The sequence below is a fragment of the Physcomitrium patens genome, chromosome 15 (assembly GCF_059467195.1).
Source record: "Physcomitrium patens ecotype Gransden chromosome 15, ASM5946719v1, whole genome shotgun sequence".
Lineage (NCBI taxonomy): Eukaryota > Viridiplantae > Streptophyta > Bryopsida > Funariales > Funariaceae > Physcomitrium > Physcomitrium patens.
Window position 1 is genome coordinate 14,446,425 of NC_143424.1, and position 24,716 is coordinate 14,471,140.

General features: G+C 42.2%; 4 protein-coding genes across 13 annotated transcripts; 1 reads left to right on the top strand and 3 right to left on the bottom strand.

The window, feature by feature from the left end:
• Positions 1 to 295: 295 nt before the first annotated feature.
• Positions 296 to 9,497, bottom strand: LOC112292453 (importin beta-like SAD2). Of its 3 annotated transcripts, none has more exons than XM_090256532.1 (22): positions 9,183 to 9,497; positions 8,169 to 8,337; positions 7,241 to 7,376; positions 7,040 to 7,127; positions 6,650 to 6,808; positions 6,206 to 6,368; positions 5,754 to 5,938; positions 5,479 to 5,652; positions 5,070 to 5,215; positions 4,809 to 4,932; positions 4,264 to 4,444; positions 3,840 to 3,999; positions 3,572 to 3,613; positions 3,292 to 3,410; positions 2,830 to 3,028; positions 2,452 to 2,583; positions 2,172 to 2,275; positions 1,733 to 2,052; positions 1,447 to 1,595; positions 1,144 to 1,295; positions 897 to 1,020; positions 296 to 778 (listed from the first exon to the last, which is right to left on the bottom strand). In XM_090256532.1, the coding sequence occupies exons 2-22, from the start codon at positions 8,256 to 8,258 to the stop codon at positions 606 to 608; spliced, it is 3,120 nt and encodes a 1,039-aa protein (XP_090112658.1). In that variant the 5' UTR covers positions 8,259 to 8,337; positions 9,183 to 9,497; the 3' UTR covers positions 296 to 605. The 3 variants fall into 3 exon arrangements, with proteins under 3 accessions (XP_090112658.1, XP_090112657.1, XP_024396720.1); XM_090256531.1 differs by having other exon boundaries at positions 8,964 to 9,424; XM_024540952.3 differs by lacking the exon at positions 9,183 to 9,497 and adding an exon at positions 8,937 to 9,170.
• A 2,062-nt stretch (positions 9,498 to 11,559) lies between these two features.
• Positions 11,560 to 13,195, bottom strand: LOC112292193 (EKC/KEOPS complex subunit PCC1). Its single transcript, XM_024540446.3, has 5 exons — positions 12,981 to 13,195; positions 12,530 to 12,661; positions 12,220 to 12,292; positions 11,952 to 12,007; positions 11,560 to 11,765 (listed from the first exon to the last, which is right to left on the bottom strand). Exons 2-5 carry the CDS (start codon positions 12,625 to 12,627, stop codon positions 11,633 to 11,635), a joined length of 360 nt encoding a protein of 119 aa, XP_024396214.1. The 5' UTR covers positions 12,628 to 12,661; positions 12,981 to 13,195; the 3' UTR covers positions 11,560 to 11,632.
• A 984-nt stretch (positions 13,196 to 14,179) lies between these two features.
• LOC112292024 (uncharacterized) lies at positions 14,180 to 16,764 on the top strand. Of its 2 annotated transcripts, none has more exons than XM_024540103.3 (2): positions 14,180 to 14,408; positions 14,663 to 16,764. In XM_024540103.3, the coding sequence occupies exon 2, from the start codon at positions 14,773 to 14,775 to the stop codon at positions 16,543 to 16,545; it is 1,773 nt and encodes a 590-aa protein (XP_024395871.1). In that variant the 5' UTR covers positions 14,180 to 14,408; positions 14,663 to 14,772; the 3' UTR covers positions 16,546 to 16,764. The 2 variants fall into 2 exon arrangements, with proteins under 2 accessions (XP_024395871.1, XP_024395872.1); XM_024540104.3 differs by having other exon boundaries at positions 14,190 to 14,408; positions 14,674 to 16,764.
• Positions 16,765 to 18,817: 2,053 nt separating this feature from the next.
• Positions 18,818 to 23,310, bottom strand: LOC112292829 (BTB/POZ and TAZ domain-containing protein 4). Of its 7 annotated transcripts, XM_090256536.1 has the most exons (9): positions 22,694 to 23,279; positions 22,247 to 22,448; positions 22,047 to 22,122; positions 21,167 to 21,953; positions 20,934 to 21,064; positions 20,563 to 20,715; positions 20,216 to 20,369; positions 19,785 to 20,098; positions 18,818 to 19,634 (listed from the first exon to the last, which is right to left on the bottom strand). In XM_090256536.1, the coding sequence occupies exons 4-9, from the start codon at positions 21,923 to 21,925 to the stop codon at positions 19,484 to 19,486; spliced, it is 1,662 nt and encodes a 553-aa protein (XP_090112662.1). In that variant the 5' UTR covers positions 21,926 to 21,953; positions 22,047 to 22,122; positions 22,247 to 22,448; positions 22,694 to 23,279; the 3' UTR covers positions 18,818 to 19,483. The 7 variants fall into 7 exon arrangements, with proteins under 7 accessions (XP_090112662.1, XP_090112664.1, XP_073395498.1 ...); XM_090256538.1 differs by lacking the exon at positions 22,047 to 22,122 and having other exon boundaries at positions 22,694 to 23,159; XM_073539397.2 differs by having other exon boundaries at positions 22,047 to 22,448; positions 22,607 to 23,137.
• Positions 23,311 to 24,716: the final 1,406 nt, after the last annotated feature.

The following is a 24,716-nucleotide window of genomic DNA, read 5'->3' on the forward strand; positions in this document are numbered from 1 at the left end:
AGACAGAACTTATGTCCGACACTGCTTGCCCTAAAAATAACGATACCCAACTGCACTGTCGTGGAACAGTGTAGTATAAGAGTTTAATGCACTAAATCCAATATTGATTCTCATTCAGTTTTGGAACATTCCTAGTTTGACATTTACAAGAGAAAACGTACTGGACTTAATTGAACTTATAAGAATGACTTTCGAGTGAAACTAATTCACGAAGGGATCTGAAGCACAGGCAAAAGGACAGAAGGAGCGGGAAAAACTGTGGGGGCTGCGAGAGCGAAACCAGATGAGTATGAAATTACGGAAAGGATAAAAATGACTCAATAATCTTAATGGAATTAAAGTCCATTACCACTTTTGTGGTGTACAGAAATGTAAAGAGGAACCACAGATTGTGGACTTCTATAGTGTGGTCCTCTTTGTAAACTTCGACCTATGCTTTCGGATGAACAATTGCTCTTAAATGCCTATCACATTATTGGCCAACATGGTGAAAACAATTTCATATCTGAAGGGAACTTTCTCACATTATAACTAGCTAAATGACCGCAATACAACGCCCCCCAACAAAATTATGTATCGAATGAGCAGATTTGTCTAAATTGACTCTATTGAAGAGTGATTCCTCCACTCCCAGCAGCTGCCTTCTCCATAGCCTCTTTTTCAATTTCCTTCCGCCTCTCCTCAGCGTGCTGAGCTAAACCATGAGCCCAGGCCTGGTGTTGGAAGTCCAAAGAGCTCGACAAGGCTTGGAACCTTGCTGGATCTGACACCGATATCGCTGTTTGCAAAAGGTAGAGTTTTGTGAGAGGCTTTACAATGGGCAAAATGTAGAACGATAAAAAAAAATAGTGGCTTAACCTACTAGCAAAGGGGAACAAGTAAGCAATATGACGAACCTTTCATAACATCAGAGAAGAAGACAAATGCGTCGATGTTGTCAATAGGAGCCTGGAACTCTTCGTCATCGGCGAAGTCCTCAAAGTCAGAATCAGAGTCATCAGCATGTGAGAAAGCCTTGGCCTGCAAAAGCATAAAAATGCATTGAAGTTAAAAGGATTTTCATTCCAAAAAGTGCGCGCCATAAACAGAGTGTATAGCGAGAGCGAGAATGAATCAGACACCAAGAGTCTTCCGCATACACACCTGCGCTGCTAGCTTTTGCAATTTCTCTGTGCTCTCACCATCACCGTCATCCTCCTCATCATCATCAATTTCTTTGTCCCATACTCCATCGTCAGCCGTTCCATCCCATTCCTCTTCCTCATCCTCTTCTGCTTCCTCAAGCTTCGCTGCCTCTGCAAATTGATTTGCATAAATGCGTTGATGGTAAGATGGAAGAGATTAGCTTATATTTTCGATCAACTGAAAACACTAATATAAAAGCACTTCATGAAGCCTTTCCATATTCTCCTGATTAAACGAGATACCTTTCATCTAATTACTCACCTGCACGCTGCTCTTTGTAAGCAACTAGCAATTTCAACAGAGCCTTGAAAACTTGATCCAGTCCAGCTTGCAGTTCAGGTGGCATGGCCGCAGTAGGAACAGCCAGCAACGAAGCCAATCCTAAGATACAGACCTTCTTGTCATGTTCCCTGCAACAAACGAAAATATTCGTGAAAAATCTTTCAGCGTGAAACAAAAAAATTGGGCCAAACAGTTGAGATTAAATGATTAAAACTGTACGCCTGTTTCCGAACAAAACATCACATTGGTGAGGATGAACCAGTACCTGACAAAGTGCAGAGGTTTGCCCGACTTCTTCACCTCATAAAGCATTCGGAACCACGTTTGGAAAAACTCACTAGTCACTCCCAAATGTTGCAGGATGGTAAGGGTCATGGATGCATTGTAATAAAGCCCATTGGCAACCACATTAACAAGCAAGTCCTTCAAGTAATTTTTCCGCGTTTTACGAAGCCTTTCTATGCTAATACGCAAGTAAGGCTCCAACCACTGGTCCACCCGTCCACGGCAGTTTTGCAGCACTGCCTCAATTAGCTTAGGAGCCGGTTCGATGTCTGCGTCTTCGAATTTCTCATCCACCATTAACTGCAATAAGATCACTGGTGAGTGCCAGCCACCAAAACCACCAAAACTAAACGATTCCAAGATTTGCGCAAAAAGAGTATGAATCAAAAAGAATGCAAGATCTGTGGTCATATACTCACTGTCGATAGCACTTTGAAGAGACTTGATTGGTAATCCGGTTGAGTGGATGTCAGGAAGTGCTCCGTGCTCCTTGAAACATAATTATCCAGTGGCACCAAAATATCTTCACAAAGTACAAAACAGTAGGAATGATGAGTCCTCTTCTATCCCCACGATTTCAACCCCATGAACTTCCCTACATTAATGTAGTCGTAGAGTAACAAACCAAGAGGAACAAAACAAGAACAGTAAATATAACTACCCAAGGAATTCCAATCTGCACCACTTCAAAATACTTACTCCCAAAATAATCAATAGCCCATTCTTGAACCGAGTCGACCATAAGTGGCCACAAACTCCACATGTTCGGTGAAATCACAGGCGAAAAATAAGTCATATATGAAACTATCTCCAGCACCTCCTCGAAAATGTCTGCAGATGCAAAATGGCATTTACCAAGAACTTAAATCAAGGTGGACAACAGTATTCTCAACAAACATCATGCAGACTTACAACTCCACCTGTGAAAGTGTTCACAACGACATCACCATTTACATGTACTTATCTTTTCTCTTCATAGCTGAGTCTAAATGGATCATGAGGAGCATCGCATGCATTGATACTTCGATTCCACAAAGGGAGTAGGCACAAAAGAAATGAGAAGTAAAAGAACTTCACCTTGACCATCAATTGTCAGCATCCGTTGCATGATAGGAAGAAGTGTGGGCTCAATCGCAGGGTAGAGTTCAGGTAGCCGACTGATTGACTCCAAAATAGTGCCTATGGCTCTCAAGCAACCCACAGCGGCCAGAGCTCCGGAATCATCCTCGTCCCCATCATTCTCTGAAGCCTCCAAGCACTTCCAAAATGCGGCAGCCTGTTTAACAGCTCTTAGGAGATCAGTAAAGAGTAAGAAATGTCCTATCTTCAATAGAGGAATGAAATACGATCAACACAGAAACATCAGCGCGACTGTACAATGAAATTAATTCTTAGTATTAGAAATCTTTGACATAGCAACACAACGAGATTCAATGCAAATAGTACTGTACTAACAACAAAATACTAATGCAACAGTATCAACATTTGTCAACATATGCACCGAGTGGCTCTGGACATTCAAAATAAGACATCTCATACCAAATTTTGGCAAAGGCCGAGTGCATAGGGTGCCATTTCTTCCCCAAATTTATCCACAATCGTCTCCAGTGTGAATACAAGGTCCTCATTCTCAACCTCGTTCATCAGCTTGAAGAATTCTGAACAAATATTGCCCATCAATCACGAAATTCAGAACAAAAAGCCACCAGTCCAGTGGAGAAGCTTTTCGTGCAAGAAAGGGTTAAAAAACATTATCGTCATCCAGTACAAGAATGTGCTGTAAATCTCATAATGAAAATAAATTGTATGAAGAGATTACCATCAAGCAGTTGAGGTAGGATCGGTCGAATCTCACTCAGATCTGCGTAAGGATAGAAACAAAAAAAACGACGTTACCAAGGCAAGCAGCACACATCAGAAAAACATCTAGAGATAACTTAAAAGGCACAACCTACCTTCAAAACACGTAAACCAGTTGTGAGGTGTTGAGAGGCATTCACAAAATTCATGTGAGGAACAATAGCTTGTTGGAAACGAGTAATAGGACAAGAATATTGCGAAAATTAATGAATCAAGCGTATGCGTACCTTTACACGCTTCGACGAACGTTCGAAGCGAAACAACAGAATCAACGCGAACTGGGAGCTCAGGGTCAGTAAGAGCTGCCACCACACTATGCAAAGCAGCTGTGAAATGGCGTTGATCTGAGAATGTAATATCCGCGTATTGTCCTGCTACCCATGCAGCCTACAGTGTTTGCAATTCACCAGCAAGATGAGTATGGATCTTACATTTTCTTCTGCGCTCTGCAGAATGATACTACTATTACTCACATACACGGAGACCATAATTAAAGGAAGATAGGGAAATACATTATTGCTACAGAGGATGCCTGCTACAGATAGTCGAGTCAGATGCATTCATACACTACAGATGCATGTTTCAGATGTAAAATTCACTCCACAATAATAGCGGCATGACAAAACGTTCCGAAGGTCTTAATTCTATTACCTTAGCTCTAAGATGACCCGCAGGACTTCTGAATTCAGGATAGACATGGTTGACCAACATAGTTTCAAGTTGGGACTTGTAAGGCTCTGTGTGTTTCAGCTTGTCATTCAAAGCGCCAACAGCCAGCAGCGCTCCATCCTTTTGCCTGTAAGGTTTCTGATCTTGCGGAGCTTCATCATACCTGAGTGTAAACACACATGACATTGTGTAAACACTTCCTGAATAATGAGAACCCTACGTTGAGGTAGATTCTTATTTTGTATACGAATACCATTACAGGATACTCCAAGGCGTTCAACACGTTCGATAGCGGTAAAAACAGAGCAACAATCAACCAACACGTGCATTCCGCCTACAAGCACCTCTCATATAGAACACGGGTATTTCCTACAAGTGAAGGGTATCCAAATCACAAATCCAGACACATATTTAGAGAACGTGTTCTAATTTAACACCAACAGAGTTTGGATATACTAATCCATTGATACCAACAGAACAATCAGATAGATTCTGCTGATCCCTTTTAATGCAGAGTAAAGCTATACCTTCTGAAAACCTCCACAATGAATGCTAAAAATTTCTGCCAGTTTTCTTTCCCTCGCTTTCTGACCAGTTCAGATATGAAGTTTATGGCCGCTGTACGGGGGCTGTACATGTCCTCAATAATATCTGCAGAAAGGCAGTTATATCACACTGGTAAAATAAAGGTTCATAACATCTTTGCTTAGACAATAAATAAGCTGGATCGTGCTATCGATGACCTGGTCTGTGAACCAGCAGGGCAGTAGAAAGTGAATGTTACTTACCGTAACCTTTCCGAACGTATTCATGTGGATCTTCTCGCCATAATTGATCGTCAGCATCATTGAAACACATAAGGGGGAATATGATTTCGAATAGAACGACATCCAGTTGAGGTCTCAATAACTGATAAGTGATAGCCTTGGATACACTGTAAGCCAGCAAATCTTGCCCGTTCAGTATTGTTATCGTGCATGTCGTGTCAAAGGCGCATTTCAACGGAAAGTGTCATGGTTTAACTAAGACAAGATAAGCCTAACCTCAGAGGATCACGCTCAAACATCTAAGATAAGAAATCAAAATTTCCGGAGCTCCACAAAAAAGCAGATATCCTAAAAAGCAGGTTAACATTAAGACCAATTCACATGAGTGCTCAAAAGCTTAAGGCTGACGCAAATAGGATCAAGGGCATACCTGGTGCTGAGATATTGTAGAGCCAAGTTGATAACTCTATCAGGCAGATACCCATTCTCCCGCACAACACTCAGAAGCTTCATGTAAAGCTCCAAAAATTTCCCCGAAAAGCTCTTCTGGAACATTTGAGCGAAAGCTTTGTTCTCCGGCTTCGACATCTTCGGATCACCAAACCTACACTCGAAAACGACGGTTAGAAACCAAAGTCTCAGACGAATGCATGGTATGTGTTCCGAAAACTGTTAAGACACATATTCTACTCGAAGAGTTCTCACCTGTTGTACAGCCGGTTCATGATATGCAAAGTCCACTTTTTAACTTTCCACCAACCCCATACTTTCCGTTGTTCAGGATCAGTGGGCTGGCCTTCAACAGGGACAGGCCTCTCCAAGAGATTGTGAAAGCTCGACATCCATCCAGTAAATGTGTTGACATCATGCAACAGCTTAGGAATCTCCAGCTACAATCAAAACAAACGAATGTTCCGTTCAGCAATATTTCATCGACACCAAATCGGAATGGTAACAAGCAATACACAGAACTTTGCACATCCAAGTGCAAGTCTATTATCGTTAAGCTAACACCTCACGTTCTACAGCAGCTCATCATTTCGTTCAGAACATGATGAAAGACTCAGATACTGATGAAACTCAGAAAATGAAGTTGTGCAATGATTACGATATGTTGGGATTTATTCGCACAGAGAACAATCTGTATTATCACTTACATAAGCTGATGACCAGAAGATCTTCAATATCAGCTTAATAAGATCCGCGACTTCGATTGTAGGGTTCGGAAGTGCTAAAAGATGGTTCAAAATTTCCAACAAAACCGGAAAGGTCGAATTAATAATGTGATAAACTGGTGCTCGCTCCTCTTCATCCTTAAACCTGTAGCCAACCACCCCAGAATATGGTTACAGCCCATATGTTACGAAGAAATTTATAACCATTCAGAACCCCACGCCGGGGCACGGTGCATTTGTTTCCTCACATTATTACGAGCTTGCATGATAATTCTTCATCGTACTAGGTGACATTCTTATACAATTCCTATACTTCTTTACGATTACCAGGGTCGCAGACAGTATGCAGAATTGTGAATGACAAAAACGGGTTCATGAAAATGCACATAATTCAAGAGAAGATACTGATGATAGGACATAACGTACTCATATTTGCGAGTCAGAATGCGCAAAGCATAAAGAGCACCGTAAACTCGTTGCTGATCTTGAGACTTCAAGTTGTTAAAAATGGCGGGTAAGAGATCCGGCCACTGCTCGGGATAATCAGCATGGATACAAGTCTTAAGGCACTCACCAAGTTGGACCCTGAAAAAGCTCTATACGTTATGGACAGAATCTCGCGACGGAAATATCAGAAACATCTAAGCTTATTGTTTACGCCGAAGTACACTTCATTATTCATCGATCCGAAACATACACCTCATCTAACTCAAACTCTCTCACCTCAATGATTAGGATAGACTGAAGTAGGGACATTTTAAAACGCCCACACGTAATCAAAATAAAAAACAAGTACTTTCAATGCAAAATGTTTACCTTATAATGTAAGGAGCCTGCACAATTGCCTCCAAAATATTTTCTCTCACTAGTGCCTTATCAGTATCAGATATTTTTGGTACCGCAACTGCAAATGAAAAAAAAAGCTACGATCAGACCCAACAATCTTATTCCTCTACTGCCGTAAGCACTTTGCAGAAAAGAGTGAATTAGAAAGTTAAGGAGAGACACACTGCTTACCAGGTTCTCGAGGCACCCAATCCCTTGCGATCACATTCTTGAAGTAAATACTGGCACATTGACGAATTGATAGATCAACATGTGCCGCCACAATAATTTGAAGCAGACCTGCGAGATGTCCCTGAACATGTTGATACTGCACCAGTATCCAACATCCATGTCAGCACCAAAAACAAAGTGATTGCTACGTGCTGCTTTAGAAAAAGTTGAACAAGCCGAAAATCACCAGGCACAGTATGTAAATGCTTATTATTGGAGTGTAAGCAGGTCCAAACAAAATTCGAGAACACTGAGAATACGTGGACACTAGAGAAATGCGCAGAATGTCGTTCCAATGGAGAAGTAGGATTACATAATTACTGAATGCAGAAATCAGCACAGAATTAGCGAATCAATAACTGTAGATGCACTTCGGTCAAGCGTTCGCGAACGTTTAACCAAGACCTACGTTAGTATTGATAATTTGTTACTCGCAGTGATCCACCTCCCGAAGGATTGCACCAAGAGTGATACTAAGAGTGTACTAGCAGAGATAAAACTGTCCGTGGGTTAATGTCAACGCAGGGGAAAAACACGACTCAATCATAGCGAAAAGAAAGAAAGAGAACAAAAAAAAAAAAAAAAAAAAAAAAAAAAACGGCCGCAAGACTTCGTCTGATTTTCGAATGACCCTAATCGGTCTCAGTTACGACAAAGACTGATTCGAGTAGACCTGTAAAGCCTCACTTCAATTCCCCATTTCAAGTGATGCTCGTGTGGGCCAGGGACTGCCCAAAAAACTACAGTGATAGTAGTAGATCCACTGAAACACCAGATCCATTCGGAATCTTGACATGGTTTAGAACTGCAGTATATATCGTAGGGTGACAATAGTGCGATCTAAAGAATCTAGAAACATCAGATCAGGATTGTGAAAAAGTACAGTAACCTGATTGAGCCGCTCCTCTCCGGCTTTTCGCTCCTCTGGATTGGTACTGAGAGCAGATTGCAGCACGGTGGCCAAAGTCTGTAAATCCATGGTGACCAAAGCCTTTATCCACGCTCTCTCAATCCACCCAACAGCTACGCATTGAGCAAGCCGTTGCCCCTTCAACCCTCTGCTTTGAAATAGCAACAAATTCATCCGTCAGCCACCGAACTCAAAAATCAAGGATTCATGCTCAAACAAATGCGTCTAGCCTCACTCAACAAGATTAACAGAGTACAGATGTCAGGAACACATTCAACACCAAATGGACGTTTACAAACACTGCTAGATTCCACGCTACTCTCCTCCCAAACAAAAAAAAAAAAAAAAAAAAAAAAAAAAAAAAAAAAAAAAAAAAAAAAAAAAAAAACAACAACAACTAAGGCTCAAGCTTTACTCGGATCAAACCCCACTCTTTTAAAGCCTCCGCTAAGATTTCAATAAACCCTAGCCACCAACACCTACTCTCAATCAACTCACCACAACCTCACCATCCGAACCCAGAGAAAACCAGAGACTCAACCCCAACTTACGACCACCCAACTACTAGCTCGCAGACTCCTCACAGCACTCTCAACGCTCTAAAACCCACACACCCCCTCGCACATTCACAACCCCAGCTAAACCTCGCCATCAAAACACTCAACAGCCCAAAAAAACAGCAAGGACATTATAATCACAAACCGAGAAGCAGAATCATCCCAATGACGTGACTTGGGGAGAACTTACAAATGGTGCAGCCAAGGGCAAACCCACCTTGAAAAAGTTAAGAAGAGGGAGAAGGAGAAGAAGGGCAGGAGAGGAAGAGGAGATTAGGAGAAGAGAGAGAGATAAGGGGGAGGGGAGCAGGGTATTGGGTCCCTTGTGATCTTGGTGTTGTTGGCTCCTCAACCAAGAGGAGCAAGAAACGCGAGAGGAGGAAAAATGAAGGAGGTGGCGATCTGGGTAGCTGCAAAGTTTTTATGACGACGTTACCCTAATATTCGTCTTTCTCGTGGGCCTTGGCTTCCCCACCTGACCGACTGACTCCACTCCCTCCCTGACGAACTGACGCCGCTTGGCTTGGCCTGGGGTGGCTGGGTGAGGTTGCGGGGCTTGCTTGGCTCACTCCTCCGACGCTGGCTTGCTCATGCGCGTGTTGCTCCGCTCTACCCTGCGAGCCCCATGACCGTCGCGTCTTATTCTGTGGCAGTATGCGCAAGACAGGGTTGGCAGCAGAATTCGGAATTTGCCACCACTTCCTCACGTCCCGCAGGTTTACTGTTACTCTCGCTCGCTCTTCTTCCGTCCTCAACGGAGGGATGGATTCATTCGCAAACCCACCTCGTCGCTCCTCATCCTCGCTCCATCCTCGCCCCACATCCTCCTCGCGCCCGGCGCTGCCTCCGGTGGCGACCCGACCACGCCGCGGGACGCAACCCCGTCCAATGAACGAACCCCCGCTGCCTGCCGCCGCTCCCGCCGCTCCTCTCCCCTTTTCGTACATTCTTCTCCTCTCCCTAACTCGTACATTCTGGGTCTCGCTTCCATTTTCTAGATATTTGGTTCATCGTGGATGTATCTTCGAATCCACGAAGTGGATGACGGTGATGGATGTAGACATTCATCCATGGCCTTCATGGGTGGGTGGGTGGATGATTGGGTTGATGGCCCCAACCCATTGAAAGATATGGACAAAGAGAAATAACAAATAAAATGGTCTTAGTTTTGATTGGGTGTGTGGCTCTCGACATTTGGCGTGGATGAGATCCTTGGAGATTTTTGAGTTTGGTGTTGTTTTGATTTTTGAGCTTTTGAATAATGTTTACTAGCATTAGTGTATGTCTTTTAGTTTTGTAGTTATAAATTAATCATACCAATTCTTGCCACTTTCAATTAAAAAATAATTGTTTGATTTTGGAGGTAAAATCCTCCTATGGTGTTTTATGTATGTATGTATGTATGTATGTATACTTTGGTATAGTATGAGAATGATACTAGTCTCTTGTGTATATTTATTTCACATATAAGAATGTAATGTAGCTGCTGTAACTTTTACAGTGTGTTGAATCAGATTAAAAATAGTTTAAATTTTGATATAAAACATGAACTTCTGTTACTTAGAAGAATAGATAGCACACAAGTCATTATAGTTTATGTATTATTACTTTATAGAACTAAACAATCATTTTAGTATGAGTAGAATAAAGATGTTAATTTTGAATTAAAAATGATAGCCATTTTAATCAATCTATCACCACATATATTTTCTGCGTGTGTGTTTTTAATATTTTAACATTTTCATATTAAAAATATTAATGACAGGATTGTGAAATAATCATATAAAAAATATATCACAAAGCTTTTAAAAGCAAGTAATGTATGTATGTATGTATACACACGCAACCATAAATATACATTTCTTGATGATACTGATTGTTTGATTTATTTATTTATTGTTTTGGATTAGAGTATATTTCACGCAGCAACACAATGTTACTATTGTTGTCGTTAGTGCAAGTGGTGTGCAAGTGGCTAACCACAAGCACTCCGTTGCAAACGATATTTCACAAAATTTCTCATGCAAATGCAACTATCTCATTGACTTAAAAGTATATTGAATTTAAAAGTGAAAAAAATTAGACAATTAGATAAATGTTGACATGCTTTGAAATATTACGTTTGTTCAGTTATCAAATAATTCTATAAAAAACCAAACTTTTGTTTTATTTTATTTTATTCTATTCATTTTTTTATAATATGTGAACTAAAGAGGGAACAAAAGATAAGGAAAAACTACGGTCACTCTCTAAAAACATCTACAAGAGGGAAAACACAAGTTTTACGTGATTTTCCCATACAACACAATGTACACAAACCATTAAATGCAGTACATAATTGATGAGTAATATGCAAGTCATAGTAGTGACAGAGAAGCAACAAGTGTATTTCTCACACCAATGAGTCACGTCAGTTTTCATAACAGTCACCTAGAGATTATCAAATGCACCGTGACTACTGAAAATTTCATAATCATGACCGTTCCAATTAAATGTTTTGGTACTGCAAGGCTACAATAAAAGGATCGGTGTTTTCGAAGGTCATAAAGCCAGACTCTTGTGATCATCGAGGAACTTCGGAGTTGCTTTTATAATTACTTTACTGGCGTGAACATTGCAAGAAACACAGCATAATCTTGTCAAGACCTTTAGTTGATACCCCAAGAACTACAGCACTTAGGAATAACGTTATGCGGAGTACAGAAATGATCATCGAACTGTCATTCAACTCGAGTTGGCCAGTTCATGAAAGACTTGGTACCTTCAAGTCATTCATATTTTTTTATGACGATTGCGACCTAAGAAGTACAGTATTTCATAAGCAACGTGGTTTGATTCATATGGATGAAACACACAAACTTGAAACTTGCAAATTTATAGTTTGTTTTACAAGTGACAATATTGTCCAAAAGAAGATGACGGCCCAAACTGCTCAATAGTCTTTGTGGCCAGTACAAGCAAGTCCATGAACGCACTGAACGATGCCCTCAGGAATCGTGCTTCTAAAGCGGTAAATGTGCTGCCACATAACAAAAAAGAACAATCATTCTGCATGTTGCTTTCTAATGTCATGGAATAAACCTAACGTAGCATGCCACATATTCTAAATTAGCAATAATAGTTGATTGCGACGAGTCAATTGACGGATTGAAGTACATTACAATAAAACCAACATAGTAGAAGTTTGAGAACATGTCACACTCACACAGAGAGCCGAGCCCCTTGAACTGACATTTCCCTTTGAACCTTGTCTGGTTGCAACTGTAAACCAAATGTAACAATTGTTAAGCACAAGGAATGCTTAGACCAATAATGAGGGATATACAATTCGCAGTTAAAACCTTACTAAAACCAAAAGTACTTCTCCGCATCGAGATCCACTAATACTCTCCAAACTATGTCTTCTACATAGATCTCAAAAGCCACATACAGACTACATTCATGAACAGTAAGCACAATCAAGAGTAGTGTACCTCAGGGTCAACAGCTAATGCTGTCTTCACAATGTTAGCCAGAGATTCAGATGGATAATCGACGTTCATGGAGCTACAAAAACACGCATGAATCATGGCAGTCACGCAAAATATGTAATGTTATAATGCAACAGTGTCATAGTGAATATATGCCAAGCACTTCACACCCTGCTTAGATTCTTCAGAAACGGAAACACAGATTTGCCTATGAAATGAAAAGGGAAGATGAACATTGAGCAGTGATACTTCACGTGCTGCAATGAACACGACTTGAGAGCTGATAAACTAAAAGGGAGGCAGAGGAACATACAGAGTGAATCCGGCCACGGATTTTGTGAGATTGGTGCGAAGGGTATCAAGGTCCACCTGTGCCACAGAGGCCACATCGACCACCGCCTCGGAAACCATCTCCGCTCAGTGCTCCAAAACTAAGGGATTGGTACTAAACCAAAAACCCAAAACCCCACACTCACAGCACTTGAGAAATGTGATAACCCATAATTGCGATGCTTGTGAATTCTCACTCAAATTGAAGATTACACCTAATTCCCTTGAAAAAAAATAACCCTACAAAATAATTCTTAGTGGGACAATACTAAGAGCAATGAGAAGCGAAAACCCTAAAACCCAAAAGACGTAGTAATTACTTCTCCAAGCCCTGGTAAGCTTCTCAAGGTTCCAAGAGGTCACAAACAGCAGCTCAAACGAAGAAAGATTGCGATGAAGACAATAGAAAAAACGCGAGGGCGACGAGAACGTACATCCGGGTGAGAAAGCGCGAAGATTGGAAACGGGCACATAGGCTCAAGAGAAGCTAGTAATGTACAGCATCTGGAAGGCGGAACACAACCTCGGCTAAAAAAACCTCTTCACACCCATTTGCGAGTCGATTGCAAGCTCCGAAAGCACAACGATCCAACTCCGAAAGCCTCGATTCCAGACCAACCCCGACGTTGCGATGAAGGCAGACACCTGATTCCGGCATCTGGGAGTCCCCAACGATGCCATTTGTGGCGTTTCTACTGTGAGTGTTGCGACAGGCCTTCACATTTTTGGAAAAAAAGTAATAAAAAAGTAAATACAAAGAAAGAAGAAGGTGTGAGTTTTACAGTCTTTCAAATAAAAAATTTGCACCTTGATCCATGTACTTCAAAAACCTAGTTTTTATTGGTCAATATTAATATTTCTTTGAACTTAGTGGAGTTAGTTATGGACTTCTCATCTGTATGTCTCATTTGATTATGAGGTACTATTTTTTCTTCAGATTGTATTTTTTTTTAAAGAATTTGAATGCCATTATATATGTAAGAACATTTTTGGAACCGCTTTGATGTACATTTTAAGTATCCTTTAAGGATTTTACATAAAAATTTAGACACAATATTTAGTCTTTGCATTGTTGACTCATCCAATACAACTTTGGTTCATGTATGACCAAGTGATTCTCAACAAGTTCGCACCATAATGAGTCTAAACATTATGGCCAAGTTAAACAAAGGTTGATGAAAGTTTTGTGTTCTTAATTCCTTATTTTGTAATGGAACTAATTGAGAACATCGATGTGTTTAAATGATTACATAAGATAATAAATTATGATATTATTGGAGGCAATAAATGTTAAATGTTAAATTTAATTCAGTCTCCCTGGCTTGAAAGCACCTTTTGCTTTTTCAATTCTCGTAACCGGTAAATCTACCAAATAAAAATCTACAAATAAGAATTCTTCAAATTCAAGTATCTGAACACAGAATCTACCAAGAAGAGACATTATCGAGGAAATCTACAAAAAATCAAAATATAATTTGCTCACTAAGGTTCTACCAATTAGAATCCCATAAGAATGTAGTTTATTGATGCAAATTCAACACTTATGAAATCTATCATTTTGAAATCTAAGAAACCGAGTCTTCGGAAATTAGTGCAACAGTTGCAGATGTTTCCTCTGCATAGTATACACTATACAATATACAGCAGATGTTTCCTTAGAACAGTATACAATATACAGCATTCCTTATCCAAAAAATGCATGCACGAAGGTTTAGGGTTTAAGGATTGTGGGATAGTTCGCGGAATCCTCCGCGGAATTCACTCTTCCGATTCTCGTGACCGAGTTTGATTGTTACGAGGTTGTATAGGTGCGATATTGCAGCTGTTGATGCGTTTTTCGATGTGAGACAAGGCGGAGGCAGGTGAGTGTATTCAACAGCGAATTTACCTTCGATTGTGGAATCATGCACTGCACTTCTGGACTTGGCGATTCGTTGGAAGAGCTATTGTCTACATGTGTTTCAGAATTTCTTGGAGCGGTGTGTGTAGTAGATTTTTTCAGGTGAATTCTCTAGGGTATTGGGCAAAATGGGTAGAGGTTTTTGGATATGCAAACGTTGCGGTGGTTTCCTCTGCTGTGACTGAGTCGATTGGGTCGCGTGTGATGTTGTTGTAGCTTGCGTGCAGGTGCGACAGATTGGTAGTCACAAATTGTACTTTTGGAATCCCATGGTATCGAACGCAGCATATATGTTGCAGTAGTGTCATACTCCGTGGGGGAGCACAATGGCGCTGCTTAATAGATGGAATAGTGCAATTGACGGATTAAATGTGCATTGCGGAAGCAGGAGCCTTTGCGTGAAAAATTGGTTACTCGGAGCTCAAATTGTTTCGTTGGAAAGAGGATGGAAGATAAAGAATTTGAGCACTGCAAGCAGACCAGCTCTGTCGAAATGGAATTGCTCCGTTCTCTCAACGTCGCTAGAAGAGGCTATTGTAGGTAAGCCAGATTGTGATGATTCTAGTGGTCGTGAGGTGATTGGAGAGGAGGAGACGGCAAGCGAGGCGCCCTTATTGAGCGCTCTTAGAGAATGCGCAGAAATGGACGCCGCATCATTCCATTTTCCCGGCCATAGACGTGGATCAGGAGCGCCACCCGTGATGGAGGCTCTCATCGGGAAAAGCGCTTTTGCAGCCGATTTGCCAGAGCTTCCCGAGCTTGACAACCTCCATGCAGCTGAGGGGGTAATTCTTGAGGCGCAGTGCAAAGCGGCCCGGCTATTTGGAGCGGAACAGACATGGTTTCTAGTGAACGGCTCCACTTGCGGTATCCAGGCTGCCGTGATGGCTACATGTGCGCCTGGTGAATACCTCATCCTCCCTCGAAATGTTCATATGTCCGCCGTTTCGGCCATGGTGCTATCAGGAGCGCTGCCGAAATACGTTTCGCCCATCTCAGATTCGACATGGGGGGTGGCACATGGCGTGCAAATTGCACAATTCGAGGCCGCCATTCGGGAGATTCGAAGCACCGGGGGTAAAATAGGAGCTCTGCTAGTGGTGTCTCCGACCTATTTTGGAATTTGCAGCCTCATTCGGGACCTTGCACAAGTGTGCCACGCACAAGACATTCCTCTTATAATCGACGAGGCGCACGGGGCGCATTTCAGATTCCACTCCAAACTGCCACAGACCGCGCTGGAGCAAGGGGCTGACATTGCAGTGCAGTCCACACACAAAGTGCTCGGATCTCTCACTCAATCCGCTATGTTACACGCCCAGGGTTCAAGAATCAACCGGGCGAGGCTCGCCCAGTGTCTGCAGATGCTTCAAAGCTCAAGTCCCAGCTATCTCCTGCTTGCATCACTCGATGCATCGAGAGCTCACATGGAAGTGAACCGCCAGGATTCGAAATTAGATGCCGCTTTATCTCTCGCCTTCATGGTGCGGAACGCATTGCAGCAATTACCAGGCCTAATGATCTTAGATTTGGCGTCCATGCCCTCCGACGCAGTGGCAGAATCCTCTATTGCTGGAACTGACCCCCTTCGTATCACTGTCGGGCTGTGGGGATTAGGACTAACGGGTTTCGAGGCGGACGACATTCTTCGCTTCGAATTCGGCGTTATCGCTGAGCTTCCTTCCCTGCGCTCTATCACATTTGCTGTCAGCGTTGGGAGCTCTCATAGAGATGCGACGCGTTTAATTGATTCCTTTACTGCTCTTTCATCGAGGTATGCCTGCAGGACTGATCAAATAGTCGGCCCCATCTCCAACCCTCTTTTACAAGATCAAGCCATAGTATGGGAGAATCAGTTGATGTATCTCAGCCCCAGGGAGGCATTTTACTCCAAGTCAGAGGAAATCATGGTGGAATGTGCTCTTGGTCGAGTGAGCGCGGATCTGCTTTGCCCTTACCCCCCGGGAATTGCCGTTTTGACGCCAGGGGAAGTAATTACAAAAGAAGCAGTGGATTACATACAGGCTGTAATTGCTGCAGGGGGAGCAGTTAGTGGGGCAATCGACGACGACTTCAAATCCGTTAGGGTACTATTGTAGAGGTAGGAGGTAACAGAAGGTATTTTAAAAATGTGGGAGATATTAAGAGAATTTGTACATTATTTAAGAACATGGTTATTCACTTTCTCAAGTGGAGATTACGCGAAAGTTAGTTGGTGCTTTCAGTGTGCTTCATTTTGGAAGTTCATATCCAACAGCGGACAATGCTTTATGATGTACGACACAGTGACAAAAGGGATATTTATGTATTTCACTTCTTGTTAGGAGTTAATGAGCTGTGAATGCTTAAGTTATTTAGGTTTAGAAGTGGTCACATTTTTTGGTTTAATGATTTAAAAGAATTGTCGTGCCAGGATATGTAGCATAGTGCTGGAAGTTTACACAAGCTTGAATGTGAAGGGTTTGACAGTATAATCATCAATATTGGCACAATGTTCATTCTGGAGGGAGAAGGATATATCTAGAGAAAGAGTACCAGCATTCATTCCAACAGTGACTTTGAGGGTTGTCAGGGAGGTACACTTACCCAATGCAATCTGTGGTTAGTTCATGGAGCTGATGGGACGAACTGCACGAAATTCGGCATGCATGTACATCAATTGTTGACAAACGGTGGCCGGCACATACGGCTACATCAAACGAAGTACAGGGTATTTTATGGGCGGCATTTATAAGTAGACACAGCACAATTGCTTTAATACTAGGTCGGAGTGTGAACAGAAACGAGAAATAATCAGTCAAGAGCAAGCATTCAAGCGATCAATGACTGCTGAATGACAGTAGGGCCATCACTGACCAGAAACTATCGCACAACTATTTGAACTCAGTGGTCACATATACCAAGAAGCCTTCGAAATGTGCATGTATTGGACTGTATGACATAGGACTCATAATCAGGAAACAGAGAATGTTGTCGAAGACAAGCATTTCAGCTGCCACAAGCGAAAAAGTGGCAGCGATGCCTACTCTGACAGTAGTTCCTTTTGCACAAAAATTTGAACTCAAAAGGTAATACGTACCAGTAAGCCTTCGAAATGTGCTTTAAGATAGACGACTGACTCAATCCTGCTGGATCAAAATCCACACAAATCTTCGAAGCCTCCGCTCTTCCAAATGAGGCAACGTCTAACTACGATAAACTGTGACTGCAACTTGTGTGAATAAGTGCCATCACCTTCGTCGGTACCAGAAGCTCAGTAAACACACAACACTGGTCAAGGAACCTGATAGAGCTTTCACTTACGACGGACAAAATAGAAATGCTAAAATTACAAATCTCGCCACACACAGTTCAAGACCGAGGAAGAGCAGGAGCTTTCTCTGGTCACGTCGCACACCAACATACTGACACAAAATTTGCTCTAACGCAGCGATAGAATATATAACGACATTGCCGCCTGACATCAAAAAACCTTAAAACACCGCGCTCACTAACTCCACTGCCTGAGAAAACCCAAGTTAGGGTATGGGGCCACAGATCGGACTGATTCAAGGAAGTGTTCAGCAGCCGTATTTAAATGCTTAGGGTTTGAACTGTTAAGAAGGCAGGATTCGGAGATTCAACACTTTGAAATCTATACAAAGTAGCCTAGATCTTAGGTTAGAAATTTGAGCTAATAGGGTGATTTAAAACCGAATATACCAAACAGTTTGGATCTAATTTTTTTTAATGTTAAATAGGTTTAGGATCCCCAAAATGTGAAGAATTTACGATTGGGGGCGTTGAAACGGTCATAGGTCTTCACGGTCTTCTAGTTTTCACGCTTGTAGGTGTTGGCTTGCGACTGGTGACCGTTAAAATACTAATTCACTGAGGTACATGAGATGATAAATTTCGACTCTCCGTATGTACACTTATATACTACAAAAACTCTTTTAGTTTGGTATAAGAGATTATAATAGTCAAATTGTAGGTTGTCAATGTCAGTGGGAGAGTAAATCCATTTAATTGCAAGACTTGCCATGTGTAGAGTCTAGATTTCTTTTTACATATCTGTTTGTATGTGAAAAAAGTTTACTAAAATACTGTTGATCTTAATGCTTTAAATGCTAATACTTTAACTTTAATATTAGTTAATTGACTCATAATAAAGCGATAAGAACCCAAGTACTAGATTGAGTTGTTGAGTAACATTATTCTAGCCTGATAAAAACATTTTTGATTCTTCTTAACCTGTTTTAGCACTATTCGAGAATGTGAAACAATTAACAGTACAATATCATATCTGACAATCGCATTTCAGAACCTTGTACGATAATAAAATTTGACAACGCGGAATGATACAATCGAAAATGCAACACAACAAACGAGGAGAAATAAAACTCAAAATGTTTCAAAAGTGAATAAATACAACATCCAAGTGTTGGATGCTAGAATGTTTAAAAACAAAAAAGGTGAAGCTCGGTTCTAGAAGTAAAAGTGACCCAGCAGGAAGCAATGGCGGAAGTGTAGTTGCCTTGATCGTAGTCAAGAGGCTGGGACTTCTCAACGTGAAGGTCGAGTGGGTTTCAGTCGAATACCATCGAAAAACGCCACCTTGGGGATGAACTTGCACTACAATTTGGGTTCAGTTCTGTTTTTAGCTTCGCAAGCATTTGTTGTCAACAAATTGTGTCTAGGGTGGACGTAGTAATGCTTCTAGTTGTCGACTGTGAGACAAACCACAGTAACATTACTCGACGTCGCTGTTAGTCGTTCCGACGCACCACTACCATGAAGTGGCTCTGCTCGACCTAATCCTTCTCTAGATTTAATTAATAGTGTTCGAATGCTCTAATTCAGCGATGACGAAGAAGAGTAGAAAGAAGCTTCCAATGCCCATTGTTGTCATTGGACGCCGTTTCAGCATACCCCTCCGAAGGGTGAGTATAGTTGATGAGGTGACGGATTCGTCCGTGATTGGTGAGGCTGGCAACCTAATGCACTCTCTGAAATGAATGAGCTGGCCCATGGCTCCAAAAATCGTTCTAGTCAGGGCTAACGTACTTGCTTGGCAAGTTTGGTAGTCACAGCAGCCAAAGAGAATGCTCTCGATGCGGCTTTCGCAGACTGCACTTTGCATACAAGCATCTTCCAACGCATCTCCTCCTTTCGGTTCGGCTCCTGGCCCACCCGTACCTTAAAATGCCTGCACATACAAGGACCCACAGCTCAAACCACAAAAGACAGCAAAAATTGGTTGCGTCTGAAACTGGGTGCAAGTGTACGAGTCTCAGAGGATTATAAGTTTGTGGGGTGCACTGGAGCTGGTAGGAGAAAGAGGATTGACATCAATTACCGGCATAGAGGCACTTTGCACGACTCTTGCAGGGTGCACATTCGGGAGTGGAGCTCTAGAAGTTGCCACATTCGTTTGCAGTGCACGCATCCACCGGAGACCTTGAGCTTGCAAGCAGCGAAGTGGCGCACCAAGGACTCCAGGCCTTTGCAAGCTGGGAAGGAGCAATCTCCCTTTCGCCCGTCCCAGGCCTTGTCGTGGGGCCCAATGGACTTGCACCCGTCGCGGCATATGTGAATCAGTGCATCCATTGTATCGTTCAGTTGCGAATACACTCTGTCTTCATCGAAGCACCGCGACCGTTCTCGCTTTTTCTGCACACTCAGACAGGGGTTCTTGAGTACATGCTACATTCAATCCTGCAGTGGAGACCATGTTTCTGAAACGAATTTGCTTCAACTTATAATGCAATTTTTAGACCTGGAACTTACAATGTCGGAATCAATCACTGCTTCCACAATCTCTTGCTCCAGAGCTGGATCAGATTCTTTCATGGTTCTCCAGCCATCTGATCGCGCAATATCCTTGAAGTCGGATAATATTCGTCGCAAACACAGCAGATAGAGCCGAGGCTCGTCGCATAACCTGAAAGCGCCGCATGTCAAATCACTATGAAAGCACCTATCAGAGGTTACGAAAAATCTAAAACAAATTTCTTTCAGACATCTCGCAAAATTTCTACTACCTGCAGCAGACCAAGGATTTCAGAGCATAAGAAATATGCAGAGAGCTATGTGATATCTCTCAAAACTTCAAAAATTGTGAGGTGAGATGATACCTGGCCACTTGCAAGACATCTACCACATTCTCAGTGTTAAGCAGCCCCTGGTCGTAACTGTCAGTGCACACGCGCTTAAGGGCTGGAAGCCTGTAAGAGTGTGCAAGTACTAGCAAGTGGAGGGAAAACTCTTCCATGTCCTCCTGCTCACACCTATTCCACATTTATCACAAAATCAGTCAAGACCCTCCTTACACACATTACAAACTCTTGTCCACACCTCATTGTTGATGCCAAAATAAATGGATGTTTACCATCATTCTCGAGGATGCGGTGATCTTTAGAGAGGAACAAAGATAATCCAAGCAGCACAGACAGCTTAAAAGCATCAATAGCTCGAGGCATATCTAGAAATCGCGAGGCTTACATACCGAGAAGAGTACAAGAAGCGAAGGAAACATCGAACCGCTTGGAAGGGAACACCAAGGATACTGATTTCGGCAAGCCTTGACGTTTTGAATTGCTCCTGCAGTTGAAATTTAAGCACAGGAGACCTGCTCATCTACGCAAAGAAAAAACCACAGTGAAGAGATAGTCAAGTCTCCAGTTGCACGAAGGAGCCTGAATTCACAACCACGTTAGATCACAGTTAGACAAAGCTTACCAAGACTATTGAATGAGCGCCAAGTCGGTGTCCACCACTCGTGTAGACAGAAACATCAGTATTGATTTCTTCAAAAAACATTCTGTCCCAAGTGTCAATAATTGACTTGGGAATCGATATGGGACCACTTCTGTTATACTCTTGTGGGAGCTTCTTCAAAACAGAGGACAGTTTCACGAGCTGTCGACGAAACCTGGGTTTCAAGGAAGGTGAAGGCGGGGGAGCAGGTATGTTTCCAAGTTTTGTGCTCTTAGCAGCCGCAGACGATGACAACCGGCTCGATGACGAAACAGACGATCGCTGCTGCGAAGATAAGGATGAAAGACTGGATTGCTTCAATAGTCTTCTCTCACTTGACGACGAAGTTAAACTAGGATACTGAATTCTGCCTACAGAAGTCTCCTGAGGAGTGATTTCCTTTGGTGGAGATTGAATTGAATTGTAGTTTCTTGTCCTATCAGCTGACAAGCTACGGTATATGGATGGGGGTTGAGTCAATTGGTAGACTTGGGTCCGATCAGCTGACAAGCTACGGGACACAGGTGGAGGTTTGCTCTGAAACAACGATGCAGCTCTGAGCAGAGCAGCGTGAGCTTGTGATTGTGAATGGGGTTGTAGTGGAAGAGGCGGTCGTTCAGAAACGGAAACATTCTTCAGCGCCGGCGGGCCAGGGGAAGCCATAGCCTCCGACCCCGAGGGGTAAGGGTTATCAAGGTGCACCCAGAATCGCACTTGCTTCTCTCTGGCGGTGAGGATCATCGTTGCCACAACCGATTCTCACTTTGACCTGAGAACGAGAGAACAATTAAACCCAAATAGGATATCTACTCAGCTCAAGTAGAGAAATTATTGAGCAATTGAAAAGTGTAAGGATAAATACCACAGGATGACAGAACTTGGCTGTTGCATGCCTCGTAGCAACGACCACTGAGAACGCATAGACGCTACCTCCCATACTGTTTGAAACGACATGTGATGGTAAACAACTATCATCGCTACAAAGGCCTCAAATTAAACTTGAAGCAGAAGGAAGAAGAACACGAAGGAAGAAAGAAAATAAGATACTAAGATTTCACCCACAGCGTTACTTAGCTCTCCTTAGAAGGCATTCATAGCGTGCCTCCTGAGAATAAGTGGCATTGCCGTGGCTAATGCGCAGAGTTTGCGAAATTGGCCACGACGAGTTCAATCTCTTTCGACGCTTGTGTCAAACAGTCCAGTGCTCTTCAGAAAACCATTGAGGACTATTGGGTTCCGATCACAAGCGTCCATAGTTAAAACACTGAACAATTGTATTCGAAACACCAAAGCAACAAATTAGGCCGTGAGCTATAGGTACTAAACAAATCAACACAATGGGGGTGGGTATGTGATGAGGAAGCAAATGCCTGCTACTTCAGAAGCTGAGTCATGCTCGGTGCCAATCTCAGTGACTATTACCTTGCATGAAACCGGAACGAAGTCACCAGTAGAATTGATGGACATCCTGCAAGCTAAACTCGGGTACGGACAAATGTAGTGACAAACCTTTGAACGAAAACTCCCTGCTCAGTTATCAATGGTGAGCTTGTCTCTACATCGACTGTTTAATTGTGAGTAAAACACTCCTGCGTTTGTTCTCCAACCATTTTCGACAGTGCAGCTCGCAGATAAACTGAGTACAAAATCCCGAGAACAAGAAGCAGCGCTTTGGCGTGTTAAATGGAAAGTAACAACGTACACACGAAAAATCCCCTTCCTGTGCAACGTAAGATTCCCTCTCTTCGTCCTCTCATCCCACAATCTCCTCAGCCGCTCTACACCTCCTGATCAACTCATGCAAACCCAGCTGCCGCAACTCCACAAAATGGCATGCCTCTCCTCATCAAACTCCACTAGACCCCGACGCCGCCGGCCTCTTCTGCAGCTGTCGAGACGAGCGACCATCCCTCTCAGTCCATAACAAGGATCCCTAAGCACAAGCACCCTTGAGCTGCTGAATGGCGAATGACAGGCATCCGAATTGGACCTCCTCCAACCCTGATTCTAGACTTCCTGCTCCAAGTCTGCACCGTGAACAGTCCTCACCACGGTGGCACATTGCGAGGTTGCGACTTAGCGCCCAGTAGCAGCAGACACATGAATCAAAAAAGGCACACCCATGAATCGCACAAATCAATCAGCAGCGTCACACCTTCGGCAAGTATTAAACCCACCGATGCTGCCAAGGGAGAATCTATAATTAGACACAAACCGCCAGATGGAATCTATTTTCGCTCTTTTCTTACCCTCCTGGATAGAAAGGCGACTGTGAAAAGACGCCATGATTCAATTGCAGGGAATGGCATTGAGGGAAAAATACACTGAACTCCATATCTGGAATCATGACGATGCCAGGCGTGGGCGAATTACATTGGGTGGTCGCTAGCCATGGCAATCAATGGAGAGGGGAAAAGGAGTCGGGGAGAGAATTGTCACCATGCGCGGGCAGCGATCTCGTCACCGAAACTGTGCGGCGGCGGTAGCACGAGCGGGTTTGCGATGCGGCTCCTGCTTCGCGTTCCTCACCGTTGCGAGCGCGCGAACCGGACGGCGCATTGTCCACGTGTAACATCCCGCCACCTCGGCAGCATTCGTGTGCCACTTCATCGTGTGCTCGAATCACATCCAAAGTCCACGATACATGTACTGGATTCGATGCTTTGGTTTTTCTTTGAAACATTCATTCATTTCTATTAAAAAAAACAAATTTTAAGTGAGAGTATTTATATCTATCTATCTATATATATATATATATATATACATTTATATAAGTATACAAGTATTTACAAGGTGTTGCTAATGCCACCACAACTTTTGCTATAGCCACCACAACTTTTGCTATAGCCACCACATGTCATCACAATTTTTGTTCATGTCATCTATCATATGTTATCATAGTTTTTGTTAATGCCTCCACAAGCTCTCCTAAACTTGCATTGCACATCATGAGTCACTTTACGTAACATTATTAATCTACACCACAATGGGTATAATGCTTATTTTTTATAAATAAATAGTTAGTTTTCCATAAAATACATTGTGGTAAGAAATCTAAGTTTAGAGCAAATTGAGGTGGCATTAACAAAAACAATGGTTGCATGTGATGGATGGCAAGTTGTGGTGAGAGTATAAAAAACTATAATGGCATTAGCAACATTCTCTCCCTCTCTTTCTATATATATATATATATATATATAAGGAAATGTTAAATAGACACAAGTTTTATTAAATTAATCCACCCATTATGGAAAAAAAAGAAAAAAAGAAAAACATTAGATTAATTTCTTTACTATTAGATCTACAACCAATGAAAACCAACCACATTCATCATAATTACCATATTCTTCATCAAAGGTGGATCAATTTAGTAAAAATATGTATATATTTAATATTCCCTTTAAATATATTAAACTAATTTAGTTTAATTGTAAAGTGCTACAAAATTTAAAATAGAGGTTTTGTGTCATTTAAAAGAAAAATATAATAAATATATATACATACAAGAGTGGTTTGAATAGAAACATACTTT

Coding starts and splice junctions, on each gene's coding strand:
- LOC112292453 (XM_090256532.1), bottom strand. CDS start 8,258: ATGGATTTACAGACTTTGGCCACCGTGCTGCAATCTGCTCTCAGTACC. Junction 5,939..6,205: donor TCTTCTGGTCATCAGCTTAT/GTAAGTGATAAT, acceptor TTTTGATTGTAG/CTGGAGATTCCTAAGCTGTT. Junction 2,276..2,451: donor GGCTATTGATTATTTTGGGA/GTAAGTATTTTG, acceptor TACTTTGTGAAG/ATATTTTGGTGCCACTGGAT.
- LOC112292193 (XM_024540446.3), bottom strand. CDS start 12,627: ATGGTTTCCGAGGCGGTGGTCGATGTGGCCTCTGTGGCACAGGTGGAC. Junction 12,293..12,529: donor TCCGTGGCCGGATTCACTCT/GTATGTTCCTCT, acceptor GTGTTTTTGTAG/CTCCATGAACGTCGATTATC. Junction 12,008..12,219: donor CATTAGCTGTTGACCCTGAG/GTACACTACTCT, acceptor TTTGGTTTACAG/TTGCAACCAGACAAGGTTCA.
- LOC112292024 (XM_024540103.3), top strand. CDS start 14,773: ATGGCGCTGCTTAATAGATGGAATAGTGCAATTGACGGATTAAATGTG.
- LOC112292829 (XM_024541685.3), bottom strand. CDS start 21,925: ATGATCCTCACCGCCAGAGAGAAGCAAGTGCGATTCTGGGTGCACCTT. Junction 20,370..20,562: donor GATGTCTTGCAAGTGGCCAG/GTATCATCTCAC, acceptor CGGCGCTTTCAG/GTTATGCGACGAGCCTCGGC. Junction 19,635..19,784: donor TGCAAAGTGCCTCTATGCCG/GTAATTGATGTC, acceptor TTGTATGTGCAG/GCATTTTAAGGTACGGGTGG.